Source organism: Carettochelys insculpta, chromosome 3 (genome assembly GCF_033958435.1).
Source record: "Carettochelys insculpta isolate YL-2023 chromosome 3, ASM3395843v1, whole genome shotgun sequence".
NCBI classification, from domain to species: domain Eukaryota; kingdom Metazoa; phylum Chordata; order Testudines; family Carettochelyidae; genus Carettochelys; species Carettochelys insculpta.
In genome coordinates, this window is record NC_134139.1 from 3,495,873 (window position 1) to 3,514,405 (window position 18,533).

Genomic DNA, 18,533 nt, shown 5'->3' on the forward strand with positions numbered 1-18,533 from the left:
GGATAACAGCCCATTAGATGTGGTTCAACTTGGATCTGCTGTCACCATGAACCTATCATGGACAAAGACATGAACATCAGAATTGCGAAGGCAGCTACTATTTTTGGCAAACTTACAAAATGAGCATGGAACAATCCTAAGCTTACAGTGAAAACAAAGATACTGTTTTACCAGGCAGTTGTATTGAATATCCTGCTATATGGATCTGAGACATGAACCACATACTCAAACTAGAACAAAAATTGAATGGCTTCCATCTTTACTACCTCCTCAGAATTACGATTATCAACTGGCAAGATAATGTTTCAAATGTAGATGTGCAGTCCAGATCTGGCATACCCAGCCTCACCGCGATCCTCAAGAGCACAATACTATAATGGTTTGGTTATACAAGAAGAATGGGTGGTGAACATCTTCCCAAAGAAATCCTCTTCAGTGAACTGTCATGTGGGGCAAGAATAAGAGGAAGACCCAACCTAAGATTCAAGGATACATGAAAAACGCCATGAAAAAATTCAACATCCATCTAAACTCCTGGGAAACTACATCATCAGATTGAAATAACTGGCAATTATTGCTATGACAGGGCACATTGTCCTTTGATAGTATATGTACAAGTTATGCAAAAGATCTTTGTTTTAGAATGAAAAACTCTTAGATTCAAGAATTTGGAAATACACTGACTTGTGGTTATTGCCATTGACTGTGCAAATCCAATATTGTTTAGATAAGCCATGATAGAAGCTGTAGAATCAAACACTGCCTGTAGCTCTTGACACTGTTGCTAACCACTGTCTCTCCAGATGAAAAGGGGCCATAGAGCCCTATGTTATAGAACTGGAAGGGACCTTGAGAAGTCGTTGAGTCCAGTCCCCTGCACACACAACAGGATATATCACATCCCTGACCATTCTTTGTTAAATAATCAATTTGCCCCAGATCCCTAAATGGCTCCCTCCGAGATTGAGCTTACAACCCTGGTTTAGCAGGCAAATGTTCTAACTGAGACACAGACTGTCCCCCCACCAGTTAGATGTTACATAAATTGATTATACTGGAATTCAGAAATGAGTTGATTAACTATGAAAATGTGGGTTTTAAGTGGTTAAAGAGGCAGCAAACAGAACAGTGGGTAGGAGCGAGTAGGTTGGTGTCTGAGCAGGAAGAGTAGGGTGCAGGCTTATCGGTGCACCTATCTGGTTGAGCTCCAGGGGAGGCCACAGCTGTCTTTGCATGGCACCTGCACTCTGCAGGGAAGTGCTCCTGCCACTTCCATTGACTGATTCCCAGCAAATGGAGTCGTGGGGTGGTATCTGTTTCCCTGCAGTGTGCAGGAGCTGCTTCCTTCCTATGCCAGGCAGTGCCTGTGGGTTGAGTCCATCCCTGGTTTGCCTGGATTGGGCCTGTAAGGCTCAGGGTCCCCCCACCATGCCCATGTTAGGGAGTGGGCTGAGCCGCATGGGACAGATGGGGCTCCCCACCTCTGCTTAACTTATTACAGCCGCTTCTGTGCCTTCTATTTACTGCAAAAAACACATGAGAGAGACAAAGTGGGTGAAGCAAAATTTCTGTGAAAAGAGTTTGCCCATGACTGAGTGGTGTTTTATCACTTTTCTGTGTGAGTTCATTCAGGGGCATACTATGTGAGTGAAACCACACAATCATGACATTCTCCAGTGAACTCCTGCAAAAAAAAGTGTTTAATACAAAATATTTTAATGCCTTGAGCAGTTGTAGCTGTGTCTTCAGTGCTGAACAGAGGTGAGACTTGCATTAAAACTAAAAACAGTCCTCCCAATCTATATTATCAGATGTGGTTTTGCATGCAATGCAAGTTTCTTTATGGGCTAGAATTCCTGTGTAATTTGATGCTGCCTGCCTTTCCACGAGGAAGTTTATATAACCTGTAAATCCTGACACAACCAATTCATATACCAAAGATTCCCTGGATATCAAGCTCCCTTTGAAAGCATAAAGGCCTTTTCTTCACCAGGAAAAAGCAATACGTTTCTACTATGTGCTAACACCTGGTAACTGACACAAAGACAAATCAAAACAAAAAGCAGTCAAGTATCACTTTAAAGATTAGCAAAATAATTTATTAGGTGAGCTTTCGTGGGCCAGACCCACTTCTTCAGAGAGAATTCAAGCCAGTGTTTTCTTGTTTTTCCTTTCTATCTATCTATCTATCTATTTTAACTGATTTACAAATGAGCTGTTGCTTAGAGAAACATACTGTAATGTAATCATGAGCTCTGTTTACCAGAGTGTTACCATTTTACAAAGTGAGCATCTTTTACACTTCCCACAACATGCTGTTTCTGGTGATTTTATGAAATTAAATGAAATCCCTGGTTGTATTCATTCAACAGTCAGGCATGTCTGTCAAACATTAACACTAAAAAAAGATTGGAGAGGTGGAGGTAGGGAAGTTGGAGATGAATGTACTCGGAGTTGTAGTTTTAACGTTAGGTCAAAATTCCTAGTCTTTACCTCAATATGCTAATACATGTTAAAGTCACAACTGCCTTGTCTTTACTAGAATTGTACTTATATTAATTAACACATGGTTAAAAAAAAAAAAAACCTTCCTGCAGCCACAGACTACCAGTGCGACCCTACTTATGATAGACCTTGCTGGGCAGCTAAGTGGGTGTGCAAAGGTGCCCTCTTACAGCAGTAAACACTGGTCAGAATGTATCTGATCTGGAATAAAGGTGGGTGAGGTTACCCTGGCTGATGTGGGGGGTCTCCATGATATGGAGGACTATTTTAGGGAAAAAGGTAAGTTTCAGAAAAGCATTGATTAATATACATGACACTTGAGCATGGGTAAGGCCAGCTGTTTTCATATATTTGGTGTGTGAGTTAAACAGAGGCCTATAGTGTTCAGCACCAAGATGTAACCCTGCTCAGGCAGGTGGCTTATGCCCCAACACCAGTGGTTGCTGAGCCCTGGCCTGCACTACCGACCTGTGTGGTGACAAGGGTGGGAGAATCCAGCTCCCTGAGCAGGCTGACAGCAACCTATGCTGTGAAAGGGAGAGCGGCTGGAGGAGGGGAAGAAGCCTAGGATTCCTCTTTGGAGCCAGCCACGGTGTGGGGGGGAGCACCTAGCAGGCAATACGGTCACTCACCCCTGCCAAGGGTCAGCAGGCATGTGGCAGTGCTCCCAGGCCGGGGCAGTGCTGAGCTGTGCTAGCCCCCTCCCGCCTGCCAGCGTTCCCCTGCCCGTTGAGTGCGGCCACACTCCTGTTTCCCTCCCGCCCGCTAGGCGGCGAGGCCAGCCGGCACGTGGGCCTGCTAGGGAAGTGCGGCAGGCTGCCCTGGGCTTCTCTCTTTGCCTCGGCCCTGGCCCCGCCCCTTCCGGCGCCGATCGGCGGGGACGAAAACTGACCCGCTGGGGGGCGGGGCCTCGTCGCGCCCGGCCAATCGGCCGCGGCGGCTGCGGTGTGGGTTGCGCGGCAGACCACCAATGAGGAAATTCCGTGCCGGTGGCTCTGGCCAGTGCCGTGCGCTCGGCGAAACTGTTGCTAGGCAGATTTGGGCCGGGGAGGCGGCTGGGCCCGGCTGAGGCGGCAGTGGCGGAGAGCGGGGCGAGCGGAGCCGGGATGCCCTACAAGCTGAAGAAGGAGAAGGTGGGGTCGGGGGCAGCGCGGCCCTCTCCCTCGGGGAACCCCAGTCCCGCTTCCCGCCGGCCCGGAAAGAGGGCAGGCCGCGGGGGCGGGGGCTGTGTGGGGCACGGGGTCTGTGGGAAAGCTGTGGGGCTGGCGGGGGCGGGGGTACGGGGTCTATGGGGCGGGCGGGGAGACTGTAGAGTTGGAGGGGGCGGGGGTGTGGGGTCTATGGGGCGGGAGGGGAGACTAGAGTTGGAGGGGGCGGGAGGCGTGTGTGGGAAAGCTGTGGGGCTGGCGGGGGTACGGGGTCTATGGGGGCGGGAGGGCATGGGAGCCTGTGGGGTTGGAGGGGGTACGGGGTCTATGGGGGCGGGAGGGGAGACTGTAGAGTTGGAGGGAGCGGGAGGTACGGGGTCTATGGGGTGGGAGAGATTGGGAGGCTGTGGGGTTGGAGGGGATGGGGAGGTGTGGGGACCTAGGAGTGTGAGGACTGGAAGGTGCTGTGGGGCAGGAGGTGAAGGGGCTCGGGCCTGGGGGGCCTGGAGGGGCTGCGGGCAGAGGGATGTGGGGCTGGGGAGTAGAGGGGACAATGCAGCTATGGGGCAAGGGGTGGAGGGAGCAAATGGGGTACAGTGTGGGGGGATGTAATGGGTCAGAGGGTTCCATATTGCAGGTTGCTTAGGAGGTCCGTAACCAGGCCTCACAGTACAAGGGGAGCATCGGGGCTATGGTGCAGGGGGAATAGGGGGTGGGTCATGGGTCCCACAGTGCTGCCCTGGGAGGGGTCAGGCAAAGGGGGCGGGCAGCAGTGCCACAGGCAGGGTAGGGGCACAGCTGTTCCATAGCGTGAGGGGCCGTGGTGCTGCAGCCCAGGGGTAGCTCTGCATCCGCCTGTGAGCTGGGACACAGTCTGGGCATACTTCACCCAAGAAGACACAAGGGCTCCAGCAGCACCGTGCCATCCCTGGGTGGGGCAAGCACGCGGCCTCTTAGCTGGCTGCAACATTGTAGGCTGTGCCGTAGTGAGGATGTGAGCGTGGGACATGTGTAGGGCACATGTTGCTGCAAGTCAGGCTCATATCACCCTCATGCTGCCCTCTCTGAAACCCGCCTGGAGCATGGTGTCATGTGTGGTACGTCTGGCACACACGTTGCCATGGCACCACCGCACAGCCATGCTGCCACACTGAGAACACTTTTTGTGTAGGATGCACAAGGTTCTGCAGCAGCAGGCCGGCATGCTGCACTCTAACAGTCCATCCCCAAGGCTGGCTGGCCCTGCTCACATTCCTGGCTGCTGCACATCTGTTGTTCATCTGGCTCTGGCTTCTCTCTCTCCTACTCCCCCATCCTCTCACTTCTCTCCAGCCCCAGCTCTCCCACCTCTCTCTTCCTGTCTCAGCCCTTCCCCTTGCTCTGATTCTTCCCCCGCAATCCCTCTTTAGTATTCACCCTTCCCATTGTACCTCGGACACTTATGGCTGAATTGCAACACCTCTGTGAGTCCCATGTTACTGAATTCTTTGCACTTTTCTTACTGTCAAATACCCTCTCGTGGGCCTGGTGGTTTAGCCACACATGGCATCAGAATCATTTGTGTTGTAGCCAGTGAAATTAATTCCTCATCTGCTTCCTTCTCCTGGCATTGCATTGCCTATCTGTGGTGGGCCATGGACATACCACTGGGCCACTGCGAGAATCTTTAGGAGTGTGTTAGCATTCTCATAGCCTGGCTCTGTTTGGGAGATTAAAAATCAGGTTTGCAGGCAATGGGGGTGGGTTATTTAGTTAGATGTATGTTGTAGTTGGACATTTGGGCTTAGAAGCAGTGTTCCCCATTGTAAATAGGCAGCAGTATCTCTGGGACCCCCCATTGCAAGAGGCATCGATCATGGATCAATGCTGTGTTTGGAAAAGAGTGACACAAATTTCAACTGTTTTTCACTGTAACCTGCAGTTCAGATGATAGGGGTGTGAAGAGGAGTGCCTTGTGCACCCAAATACTGCACTGCAGCTCTCTTGGGCAGATGCTGCAGGAGCAAATTGACAGGTTTCTAGTTTGCATTAGCAGGAGATTACCTTAATGTGAAGTTGGACCCTCTTAGCTTGGGCCCATAATATCCGTGCAAGAAATGTTAGTGTGCAAGGCATTGCTGTTCACACTCCTGTGGTCTGAACAGCAGGGCAGAATGGCATCACCCACAGAAGTGTGTCTCACTGAACAGAGTTAAATCTTCTCCAAGCCCAATGAAAATGCTCTTCTTGTTCTAGGAGCCTCCAAAGTCTGCTAAGAGCAGCACAAAGGCGAGCGGTGGCAGCGGCAGTGGTGGGAAGGATGGTGGGGCAGAGAATTCAGAGGAGGTAAGGCATTCATTTTACGAAGTATCACACCTGTACAGCTCCTCCCTCGCCTTCCAGTTCTCTTTCTAATGGTCTCTTCAATAGCATTGCTGAATAAAGTCGCTGAAACAGCAAATTATGGAATCGTATAAAACAGGGTATTTAATGTCAAAGGTAGAGAGAGGCTGACTGAGGCGTGAAGGTAGCTGAAATAGACAGAGGACTCTGTCACTTCTTGGAAGGAGACTTGTGGGGGAGCTCAGTTGTATATTCCAGAGCCATTTGTGAGGATGGGCTAGAATACAGTTGTGAAGTCTGCATCAAGAGCAAGGACAATGGAGAGAAGAGACAGGGCTAGCAGAAAGAAGGAAGCTTGAATGGAACAGAAGTTTCCTTGGCATGGCCCCAAACATTATTGATGGTATGGTAAGAGAGGGCTGCTGCTTTGTGCAGTTAGCCTGGGAGAGGGGAGATGCAAAATGAGAGAAATTGACATCTGTGTTAAATTAAGCAGAGAGAGAGTACTGGTGGATTTGAAAGATACAAGACAGTACTAGAGGAAGTTTGTTTCTCACTATTGTAACACCTTTACTGTCAGCAAGAGAAGATCTAACATATGCAAACACACATTCTATATTAAAAGTGCTACTCAGAGCATCCTTTGCCCTGGGCGTTGGTGCTGCCAAGAGAGAAACATCCCAGAGAAGTGTCAGTACAGGGTAACTTGCTATAACAAAGGATGTTGCATGCTTATTTTTTTCCAGTAATTTAGTATTTCAGATAAGACTCTTTTCTCTTCCATCTCTGACTAATACTGTCTGATTAGAAGACTGTGCTTAGGTCTTTTCTAGGTGCTGTTCTTGATAAATTGGAACATGCTGTAGTACAGCTCTAGTATTGGAATTAGAAGTTGTGGACTCGTTTACCGTTAGAGAAGAAGGAAGGGTAAAAAGTGAGTGATTCATCTGGACAGCGTGCAGTCAAAACAGGAAATTGATTTAGAAGCCCCCCCAAAAACAGATATATATTAAATTTATGAATGGATCAAGCAACATCTATAGTGATATTCATTAACCCTTCAGAAGATTCAGTGTTAACGCTTAACCAAGGTGTATTAAGAACAGAGTCTGAAGCTGTTCTTTGCCTTGGGGCCTCCTGTTCAGTGATCTGTAGGCTCCAGTCCCTTTTAGCCTCAGCTTGTCGCTCTCTAACCCTTCCCGTCCTGGCTTCTCCTTCCTGTGTGCATACCGGTTTTAAAACAATTTCCCGCCTTAGTTCCTCTGTCTAGAGGGAAGCCAGGGGACACCAACACCAGCCATGGGAGTTGATCACTGCCTTTTGCACAGCAGTCATGATCCTTGGACCCCCATGCCTTCAAACACAAAGGTGGCCAACCACAAACAGAAGCAACCAAATCCACGTTGGGCAGTTCCCCAGTCGGGTTGGTGAGAAGCTGCCGTGCTGCATTCTGATGACGAAGTGAGGCAGGAGGAGCATATAAATAGCGTTGGTTGCACGCTTCCTTTGGTGACCCAAAATGGCGAGCAATGGTGATTCCTACAGCTGTAGAAGAACCCGAGAATGATTTAAAAAGAAACAAACCCAGGCCCGCTCAGCTTGCTCTCCTGTGGTGATAAGGCAAGGAGGAGGGAGAAGCCAGTCCTGCATTGTGCTTCATGCTGTGGGTTTCTCCTTTCTCTTTCTCATGAGGGTTACCTGTAAGGCCCCGTTCAACGTTCTTCTTTCTCTTGCGCGCTCTCACCCTCAGTGGCAGACTGCTCCATTATGGAATGGCTGAATACGTGGCTGACTCTTGACAGGTCATCGTTCTTTTTTTAATTTGGATTAAATTGCTTCATTCTTCTGGGAAACAAAGTGACTAAATGTAATGCTCAGAGACATTGAGACAGAACGATCAGCAGACAGGCGTGCAAGTCAGCGGTCCATCACGTGTTCTTACTCCCCGACTCTTTGGAGGAGGGATTTGTTGGTGCATGGAGCGAGACATGTGCGTTGTATGCAGTCCTTCTTGTGGAGGGCAGAAGGGAGTTTGGGTCAGTGACAAGTCTATGACTGTGTTGGAGAGGTAAGCCCTGTGGGCTGAGGTTGGCCTGGATTTGAATGTTGCCCTAGCTGGGGGATTCGTAGTTTCTCAGTGATTGCTTGGAGACAGGTAAGGCTGCTCAGGTGCTTTTCTGAAGAAAAGTTTTGTTTTGTTTTCTTTTGTGTTTTTTCGGGGAGCAGAGTGGGGGATTCTATCATTTTTAAGTTATTAATAGACATTGAAATGAGAACAGTAGAGCAAGAGGGCAGCCCTGGGGAACCTCTGCTCCCTGTACTGTCCCACTACAGTGCAGGAAGAAGCAGGTGACTTGCAGCCAGACTTGCCTCTCGAACAGAATTTCAGACACTGCTTGTGGAACAAAGTGGTTTTCCAACCAGTGAACGTTCTCTGCAGAGAAGCCCTGCTCTGGCAGACTCTGCAAGTGTAGCAGGTTGAGACTTCCCCTGAGAATTTCAGCAGGTCTACAGGAGTAGGAGGCGATGAATCAGAGTGAGCGTGAAGAAGGTTATGGGCTGAGCAGCAGGCTTGGAAACCTGCACTTAACCTTTGATGCCAGTGCAGAGAAGAGTAACAAGAATAAAGAAAGATCTAGAGAGCATGAGCTATGAGGGAAGACTGAAAGAACTGGGCTTGTTTATTTTCGAAAAGGGAAGATTTCGAGGGGACATGATCGCCATTTTCAAGTACCTAAAGGAGTGTTACAAGGAGGAGGAAGCAAAATCGTTCTCCTTGGCCTCTGAGGATAGGACAAGGAGCAAGGGGCTTAAACTGCAGCAAGGGAGGTTTAGGTTGGACATTAAGAAAAACTTCCTATCTGTGAGGGTGGTTAAACAGTGGAATAAATTGCCTAGGGAGGTTGTGGAATCTCCATCACTGGAGATATTTAAGAGCAGGTTAGACAGACACCTGTCAGGGGTTGTCTAGACGATGTTTAGTCCTGCCAAGGGGGCAGAGAACTGGACTCAATGACCTCTTGAGGTCCCTTCCAGTTCTAGTGTTCTATGATTCTAAGTACGCCCTTGTGGAAGAACAAATCAACATACCCTGTAAGCGAGTCATGTGTCTGTACCAGCAAAGGGAACCCTTTAAATCTGTACACAAGTGCAGAGACCCCCCGCCCTTACCACGCTCACCAATGTCAGTGATGGGGGAAAGCGGAAGGATGCAGAGTCAGTTCCTGGAGGAGAGACATTCATTTCTACCTGGTCAGGAGGTCACGGAGCTAAGGTGGAAGTCTCAGCAGCACTGGGTAGCTAGGCACAGGCCCACCTAAGGTGTGTTCTTTGCTGAGAAAGACTTTGGGTTGGCTGGAATCACAGGGGTAGATCTAGGGAGGTAGAAGAGAAATGCATGGCAAGAGAAGTGGTTTCCTTAAGGGACTGGCTGATACAAGGAGAAGGTAGAGGGTGTCAGTGTCGATCTCTGAGAAGGAGATGCTGCTGCAAATGATTTCGGTATTAGATGGGAGGAGGAGAAGAGAGTTACTCATCTCTAGCCAGAGAGAGTCTGGGAGGGGCAGGTGGAGTGGGTGGGTGGAAGAGGGAGAGAGGCGAGCCAGCGCACTGGGAGGGAGGAGATGTTAACACTGCAGCCTGGAAAGTGGTTCGAGAGCAACAGGGATGAGATGCCCAACCCGTGGGGGACAGGGCATGCCTGTTGTGCTGTGATGTGCTGTCTCGTGCACTGCATAGGCGGTTTTATGGCACTTGTTACTGCAGCACACTCGAAAGTGCAACTGATTGAACGAGGGGTGCTTCAGGGTGGGGAGGTGGGTTTCAATGGGGGGAGCTAGCTAAAGGCAGCAGGTGTCAGCTCCAGGCTGGAGAAGCAGAGTCGGCTAAGAAGGGTCCGAAAAGCACGGTGAGTGTAGGTGCTTGAGACAGCAGCGAGGCAAGACTGCATACCCCGGGCAGCAGAGAGCGCCGCCAGCTGCAGATCAGAGTGGCTTGGTGGGATAGGTGTGAGTGTGGAGAGGGGAAGAAGAGCCGCACAGGACCTCAAAGAGATGAGTGGGGGGATGACACTCAGGCTTTGGCAGTCCAGGGTGAGGAGTAGGTCAAGGGCTTATTTAATGACACAGACGTCCCCAGTGAGGAGGAGAGGAGGCAGGTCTGGCTACGGGGAGGGCAGAGTCAGTGAGAGAGGGGGCGTAAAATGGGAGAACTTGAACTCAACTTCATCTGTGGCTGGCACCTCCCTGGGCCTGAGCCCGAGGGCTGTTCCAGGTGGGAAGGGAAGGGAAGGGAAGGGAAAGCTCCACGTTCACTGGGAGGCTAGTGTTCACATTCATTTTTAAAGCGGCCTCTTTCAGCAGGAAATAGCCAGAGCCCTTGTATCTGCATGCACATCTGCCAGAATGAGCCGTGGCTCTCCGCATCCCCACCGGCCAATGTAAAGTGGATATTTGTGGACTTGCGTGGCTCCAGGAATAGTGTAGCAGCTGTAACAGAAAGACAGTACCTCCCTGAGCTGCCCAGCCTTGTGTAGTGTGATGGCTTCCAAGACTGTCTTACCTGCATAGGAGACAGGTTTCCAGCCTCATTCTTCTGTGGGACCAGCCAGTGGCTGAGCAGCATTCATCTGGAGAGAAGGGTTTTTAAAGTGGACGTCTCTGTGCTTTAAGTGACAAGCGTTCGACTTCTGTCATCCATTTATGTCTGCGGCATTTTCAAGGCTAGAAACTCATCAGAAGAAAATGCAGTGAGTCATTTTCTCTGTTTGCATCTCCCAGCCCACCTGGCCCAGGGAGGAGAGGGTGGGGGACCCTGATGGCAAGTGACTGCTGAGAGGAAGAAATCAGATTGGTGCCGGAGCCCTTCATAATGCGGTTTCCCCCCTAAAACCTTTCAGAGCATGGCAGTGTGAAGGCAAAGCTAGAAAACTCCATCCCTGGCCTGAGCTGTGCAGAGGGGCGTTCCCAGTGTTATCAGGACTTCTCTGCTGGATTTTTCTTCTGCCAGCAGATCTGTGTCCTGTCTGCATGTTAAAGGCTTACACATGCTTCCTTCCCTCTACAGCAGCTGTCCAAGGCTCTGCTAAGTAAGGGAGTGAAGTAGTAAGGCCCTTCCCAGACTCTTGGTGCAGCCAGGAGAAGGGAGAGCCCGTCAGGGTCAGATGTCTATTGAGAGTATTGCTTCTTGCCTTGCTTCTGGCAGAGTGTTTCCATGTGGAAGGCCATCTGGCTGTTCCTCCTCCTTTCCGGCCGTAATGTTTTTCCCCCATCACGAGGGCTCAGTTTTCTTTCCTGCCCTGTGTGAAGGGCCCGAAGTAGCTTGGACAGCTCCCTTCTTTGTAAGTTCCTCAGCGGTGTTTGAACAGGCCTGGTGGTTGCTATGGATACTCCGAGGTCTGACTGTCCAGGCGAGAATTGAACTTTGGGACTCTGGAAAGCATCCAGCGGGAATTCTACCAAATGGAGTCAGCGGCCTACAGTGTTGCATGAAAGATCAATACTCAGGAATAGCCTGGTACCGGAGTAACATCCCCAATAGCTTCATAGCCCTGGCCATCCCTTACCTGTGTCTCATCTCTGAGCTGCATCACCCTGTGGGCCAGCTAACCCCCTGTATGCAAACAGCAGCTGCTGGGGCAGCTCCACCAATCACCTGTGTGGAAATCTGCTAGGGAAGGAGCAGTTTGGCTGACTCGAAATGTGACGCTGCAGGTCGGTGTGGGGGGAAAGGGCTGGCATCTTGTGAGCGCCTCCTATTCTAATTGCTTCCCTGCCTGGGGAGGGGCTGGAGGAGCACAGAGGTCTCTTTGGCTAGATCTCCGCTCTGTGCCCTCTTTTTTTGCGTGGTAGTTCAGGGTTCCTGGCCCTTGCATAGATCACCTCTTCTCTGCTGCTGCCCTGCAACATGCTGGCACTGACAGGAAGTGCAGCCAGCTTGTGCTGTGCACCCAGCCAGCATCTGTCCCGCCAAGGGGCTCTTCGACTTCTGGAGAGGGTCCAGCAGAAGGCAACCAAAACAATTAGGGGGCTGGAGCATATGGCCTGTGAAGAAAGGTTGAGGGAATTGGGACTGTTTAGTCTGCAGAAGAGAAGACTGAGGGTGGACTTGATAACAGCCTTCACCTTACTGAAGGGAGGTTGCAAAGAGGCTGGAGAGAGGCTGTTCTCAGTGGTCACGGATGGCAGAACACAGAACAATGGTCTCAAGTTGCGGTTGAGAAGGTCCAGGTTGAACATTAGGAAAAACTTTTTCACTAGGAGGGTGGTGAAGCATTGGAATGGTCTCCCCAGGGAAGTAGTGGAGTCCCCATCCCTGGAGGTGTTTGTCTCGCCTCAACAAAGCCCTGGCTGGGCTGATCTGATGGGTTTGGTCCCGCCTAGGGCAGGCAGCTGGACTTGATGGCTTTTTTAGGTCTCTTCCAGCTCTGTTGTTCTGTGATTCTAACCCTTTGGCACGTCGCTGGCTCCCTTCCGTTGCCTTCCTCCCATTCCTCCCTCTCTCCAAAGAGTCATTTCTCCAGCAATCAGTTGTGCCCTGATCGCCAAATCTTCCTCCTGCCCTTTGCTCCTGGCTTCTGGAGAGTGCAGCTTGAGCCCTGTCTCTGCAGTGTTTTGAGAGTCTGCCCTGGGCTACTTCTGAACTGCATCTCTCTTCCTTCTGCCTGCTATTCCTGTGACTTCATCCACTGTGTGTGGAGGGGGAGGTGGGTCAGTTGCTGCCTCTGTCCCCATGTCTCTCAGGTCTTCCTCCCTTCAGCCTGGCATCCGAGGGCCTCTAAAACAGCTGTCAGCTTGTCTTCGTTCCCATGTCCCTCCTCCACCTCCCAGCATCTGCCCTGCCAGCCCACTGGAGACTTCCCCCAGCCCCTCCTTTCCAGCTGGGCTGCAGGAGCCCTGGTGCTCTGGGCAGCTCCCCCTCCAGTTACTGCCCTTGCTTCCTCGGGTCACCTGCTTTCCGCTTCCCCTGCTGTCCCACCGCACTGACCCTGCCAGGTGCCTTTCTCCTTCCAGGCAGACTGGTGGTCGGATTCTGCACGGCTCCCCCTAGGCCTGGGCCTCTGCTCTCATTTCCTCTGCTGCATTGCTCCCCTCAAGCTTCTTGCAAAGCCGCCGCCACCTGTGGGTGCCCCCATCTCAGGGCTGAGCTGTGGAAATGGGGTTCCCCGCTCTTGGCCGCTGCCTCTCTGCACCCCTGTAAAACTCATTCTGTTAATTGCCAAGAAACGAAGAGACTTGCTGCGCTGGCTCTGCGGCGGGGGGCCTTGCTGACGGCCCCAGGGATAGGGGCTCGCAGGAGAGGCAGACATGGTGTGAGGAGGGTTTGGCCAGGAGGCGGAGTCATGGGGCCAGGGGCTCGCCAGGCGTTTCCTTCTCCTGGCCCATCCACTGGTGCTATTGCACATGACGCAGTGCCAGGGAAAGTCAGTCGGTGGCCTGGTGTCCCCCTCAGTGCTTCCAGCAGGCCCCGCTGGAGCAGGGAGTGGGAGACGGAGGGAGGGGAGCACAGGTGGCTTGTGCAGGAGGAGACGTGGCCGTGGCACAGAGCCGGGTGCGAGTGAGGCAGAGTTGTAATAGTAAAAAATGATAGTAAAATGTATTTTAAATACGTGAGAAGCAGGAAGCCCGCTAAAGAAGCAGTGGGGCCCTTGGACGATAAAGATATAAACGGAGCGATCAAGGAAGACAGTGCCATTGCGGAGCGATTAAATGATTTCTTTGCTTCAGTCTTCACAGCTGAGGATGTTACAGAGGTTCCTAAATCTGAGCCAGCCTTTTTAGGTGACAAATCTGAGGAACTCTCCCAGATTGAAGTGACATTAGAGGAGGTTTTGGAGTTAATTGATAAGCTGAATAGTAACAAGTCTCCAGGACCAGACGGTATTCACCCAAGAGTTCTGAAAGAACTCAAATGTGAAATTGCGGAGTTATTAACAGTGGTTTGTAACCTATCCTTTAAATCCTCTTCGGTACCCAATGACAGGAAGACGGCCAATATAACGCCAATATTTAAAAAAGGCTCTAGAGGAGACCCTGGCAATTATAGACCGATAAGTCTAACATCAGTACCAGGCAAATTAGTAGAAACAATAGTAAAGAATAAAATTGCAAGGCACGTAGAAGAGCACGAATTGTTGGGCAAAAGTCAGCATGGTTTCTGCAGAGGGAAGTCGTGTCTAACTAATCTATTAGAATTCTTTGAAGGGGTTAATAAACATGCGGACAAGGGGCACCCAGTGGGCATAATATACCTAGATTTCCAGAAAGCCTTTGACACGGTCCCACACCAAAGGCTTTTATGTAAATTAGGCGGTCATGGGATAGGAGGAAAGATCCTTTCATGGATCAGGAATTGGTTAAAAGACAGAAAACAAAGGGTTGGAATAAATGGTAAATTTTCACAATGGAGGAGGGTAACTAGTGGTGTTCCCCAGGGGTCAGTCCTGGGACCGATCCTGTTCAACTTGTTCATCAATGATCTAGAAAATGAGGTAAGCAGTGAGGTGGCAAAGTTTGCAGATGACACCAAGTTGTTCAGGACAGTCAAAACCAACAGGGATTGTGAAGAACTACAAAAAGATCTCAGCAAACTGAGTGATTGGGCAGCAAAATGGCAAATGAAATTTAATGTGGGTAAGTGTAAGGTAATGCACATTGGAAAAAATAACCCAGATTATACGTACAACATGATGGGGTCAAATTTAGCTACGACAGATCAGGAAAGGGATCTTGGAGTTATAGTGGATAGTTCTCTGAAGACATCCACGCAGTGTGCAGCGGCAATTAGTAAAGCAAATAGGATGTTAGGAATTATTAAAAAAGGGATAGATAATAAGACAAAAGATATCATACTTACCCTATATAAAACTATGGTACACCCACATCTTGAGTAGTGCGTGCAGATGTGGTCTCGTCACCTCAAAAAAGATATATTGGTATTAGAAAAGGGCGACTAGGATGATTAGGGTTTGGAACGGGTCCCATACGGGGAGAGGCTAGAGGGACTGGGACTTTTCAGTCTAGAAAAGAGGCGATTGAGGGGTGATATGATAGAGGTATATAAAATCATGAATGGTGTGGAGAAAGTGAACGTAGAAAAATTATTTACCTTTTCCCATAATACAAGAACTAGGGGACACCAAATGAAATTGATGGGTAGTAGGTTCAAAACTAATAAAAGGAAGTTTTTCTTCACACAGCGCACAGTCAACCTGTGGAACTCCTTGCTGGAGGAGGCTGTGAAGGCCAGGACTCTATTAGGGTTTAAAAAAGAGCTCGATAAACTTGTGCAGGTTAGGTCCATAAATGGCTATTAGCCAGGGATAAAGTATGGTGCCCCAGCCTTCAGTACAAGGGCAGGAGATGGATGGCAGGAGATAAATCACTTGATCATTGTCTTCTGTTCTCCTTCTCCGGGGCACCTGGCATTGGCCACTGTCGGCAGACGGGATACTGGGCTGGATGGACCTTTGGTCTGACCCAGTATGGCCGTTCTTATGTTCTTATGTGCAGAGCCCTGGGAGTGAGGCTGAGTAGGCAGCGGCCGGCTGCGTGGCGGCTGGCCGGGGGCAGGGGCAGGGGCAGTGGCTTTTCTCCGACAAGGCAGAAGCAGAGCTGAGCCAGTGTTAGATTAGCCCACCTTCATGGCGCTCTGTCTCTGGAGCATCCGTCAGGGCACCTGGCCGCGCTCGGGCTCCTCCTCTGGGTCCATTCCCCCTTTCTCCCCAGCCGTCAGCTGCTTGTTCATGGGAGCTCCTGGGGCTGACATGCACACAGGTCTCCGGCCGGGGCTGGGCGAGTGGCCAGTGGAGATTGCTGCGGCTTACACGAAGCTCTCGCTCCCCTTTGAGACATGAGCCAAGAGCCAGCCCCCTAGGCTGCGTGCTCTGCAGCAGACTGCTGTCCTGTGGCAGGCCCGGCAGAGCTGCTGGCGTGCGAATAAGTGAGCTGCACTTCGCACGGGTGCTGGAGGGAGGCAGAGGTTTGTAGGGTGTGCTCAGGAGCAGGGGTGAGAGAGAGAGCTCAGAGCTGGAGTTAGCGGGAGCTGGGCTGGCCCTGCCACGTGGAAGGGCTGCCTCACTTGTGTCCCAAGCAGAGCCCGGGGGCTGAGGTGTCCTTTGGCGCCCTCTCACCAGTGTTCCCAGTGGAGCACTCAGTGGCCCAGCTGTACAGCTGTCTTCTGTTCCCTCTGCATGTCACCCAGTGCCCCCTCGCTGGAGTGGGCGCTGCTGGGGGCAGGCTCCCTGGCAGCTCTGGGTGGAGGGCGCAATAGGACTCCAAGGCAGTGCAGTGCCCAGGATTGGACCGGGGAGAAAACAGGAGCCGGGGTGATAAGGGTGGGGCTCAGAGCAGCAGCCCCCAGGGGAAGAGACCAGAATGGCCAGGACCCCTCTTCCCAGCCTGGATCACTGCCCACTACTAGCCCTGGGGGAAGGATAGACCTCCCCCTGCAGGGCACCCACCCTGCTCCTCCTGTCTGACCCCTCCCACCTCCCCACCCCCCTGCTGGGCACCCACTGTACACCTTCTGGCCCTGACCCCTCCTGCACCCCCTGCAGGGTACCCCCCTGCTCCTCCTGTCTGACACCTCCCCACCCCCCTGCTGGGCACCCACTGTACACCTTCTGGCCCTGACCCCTCCTGCACCCTCTGCAGGGTACCCCCCTGCTCCTCCTGTCTGACCCCTCCTGTACCCCCTGCAGGGTACCCCCCTGCTCCTCCTGTCTGACCCCCTCCCATTCCCCTGCAGGGCACCCACCCTGCTCCTCCTGTCTGACCCCTCCCACCTCCCCACCCCCCTGCTGGGCACCCACTGTACACCTTCTGGCCCTGACCCCTCCTGCACCCCCTGCAGGGTACCCCCCTGCTCCTCCTGTCTGACACCTCCCCACCCCCCTGCTGGGCACCCACTGTACACCTTCTGGCCCTGACCCCTCCTGTACCCCCTGCAGGGTACCCCCCTGCTCCTCCTGTCTGACCCCCTCCCATTCCCCTGCAGGGCACCCACCCTGCTCCTCCTGTCTGACCCCTCCCACCTCCCCACCCCCCAGCTGGGCACCCACTGTACACCTTCTGGCCTTGACCCCTCCTGCACCACCTGCAGGGCACCCACCCTGCTCCTCCTGTCTGACCCCCTCCCATTCCCCTGCAGGGCACCCACCCTGCTGCTTCTGTCCTGACCCCTCCCAACCCCCCTGCAGGGCACCCACCCTGCTCCTTCTTTCCCTGACCCACACCTGCCCCCACCCCATGCAGGGCGACCGCCCCCTGCTCCCCATGTACAGCACTGATTCCACCTCCTCCTTCACTGATCCCCATCTGCTCCCCATGCAGCGCTCCCACCCTGCCCCCCAGGAGCTCCCCCTTTCTCCATGCACAGCAACCACCCTGCCCCTCTGTCCCTTGCTCATCCAGAGCACCTGCCCTGGCTCCCCTCCTCTTCTTGGGACCCACCTCGAGTGGAGCCCTGTCATGCCGCTGGGGCCCAGCCCTGTGTGTGCCTCTGCTCCCACAGCTCGCCTGGGCTGGGTTCAGTCTGGGTGGGGTGGTAAGCCTGGGTTGGGAGCAGGCAGGGAGTGACACCCCCCCAGCTGCACAGCCCACCAGAGGGTTGTGTTGCCTTTGTGTAGTGAGGGCATCAGCTAAGAACCTGAGATGAGGGTTAAGTTTAAATCAGAGCTGTATGGCGGCCTGGTCCTGACGTGAGTGTTCCTCACTCGCTTGCTCAAGCCCCTGTGGTGGCCACAGGTTTGGGCCTAGGGAGCGGAAATGGAGACAAGTGCCAGAGGGGGAGCTGTGCCAGTCTGTGTCCATGAAAACAGCCCAGGCCTGTGGCACCTTCTCGTGTAACAGACGCACCGGAGGAACCTCATGTTCCAGAAGATCTGTTAGTCTGTAGGGTGCCTCAGGAGTTCTCACTGTTGTCAAGGACCTGGCGGTCCGGTGTCCAGGCTCGGGGGTGTAAATGTATCCAGGGTCAGAGGCTGGACCACAGCGGGGTACTTACGTGAAGTGGCCAGTGTCCCCTGCAGAGCTCATGGGGCACTCTGGCGCTTCCTGGAGGCACTCCAGTGGGCGGGGTTGGGCACCGGCTCTTGTGCCGCAGAACAGGAAAGCCATTGCCCTTGGTTTTGTGACATACATGCTGTGGCTGGCCCAGAGCTGAAGGAACCCCCAGAGCCCTGCTGGCTGGGGTGGGTGGGTTACCAGCCTTTATGGGAGGAGACAGGAGAAAGTTCTCAATGCTCAACAATGCAGCGAGTGACAGGGTTTGGTTGCTGGCTCCTCCCCACTCCCTGCGATTGACTCTGCTGGATTCGATTGCGCTGCTGGGGGTGTACAGAGGAGTCTCAGAGGGAGGCGTCCTCCAGAGCCTGAACTCTGCGGGAATGAATCACTGATGTAGCTCTGCCGTTCAGCACGGGGCAGCTTTCGCTCTGAATAGACCGACTGGAGAGCCGGGCTCGCTCCCCTTCAGTCAGGGAGAGCCGAGGGGAAAGGAAGAGTGCCAAGATTAGCCTCGTCCACGGAGCATGCCCAGCGGCAGATGGCAAGAGGGCAT

General features: G+C 52.5%; 1 protein-coding gene across 2 annotated transcripts in view; it reads left to right on the plus strand.

Annotated features, from left to right (window-relative positions):
- Positions 1 to 3,566: 3,566 nt before the first annotated feature.
- The window catches only part of PPP2R5D (protein phosphatase 2 regulatory subunit B'delta), a 42,066-nt gene continuing 27,099 nt past the window's right edge, over positions 3,567 to 18,533 (plus strand). Inside the window, exons 1-2 of one of the 2 annotated variants that reach the window (XM_074989238.1) lie at positions 3,572 to 3,638; positions 5,889 to 5,978. In XM_074989238.1, coding sequence (XP_074845339.1) covers positions 3,612 to 3,638; positions 5,889 to 5,978 — 117 coding nt within the window. In that variant the 5' untranslated portion in view covers positions 3,572 to 3,611. Of the gene's footprint in view, positions 3,639 to 5,888; positions 5,979 to 18,533 lie in introns of both variants that reach the window. The other variant, XM_074989239.1, reaches the window with a different exon arrangement.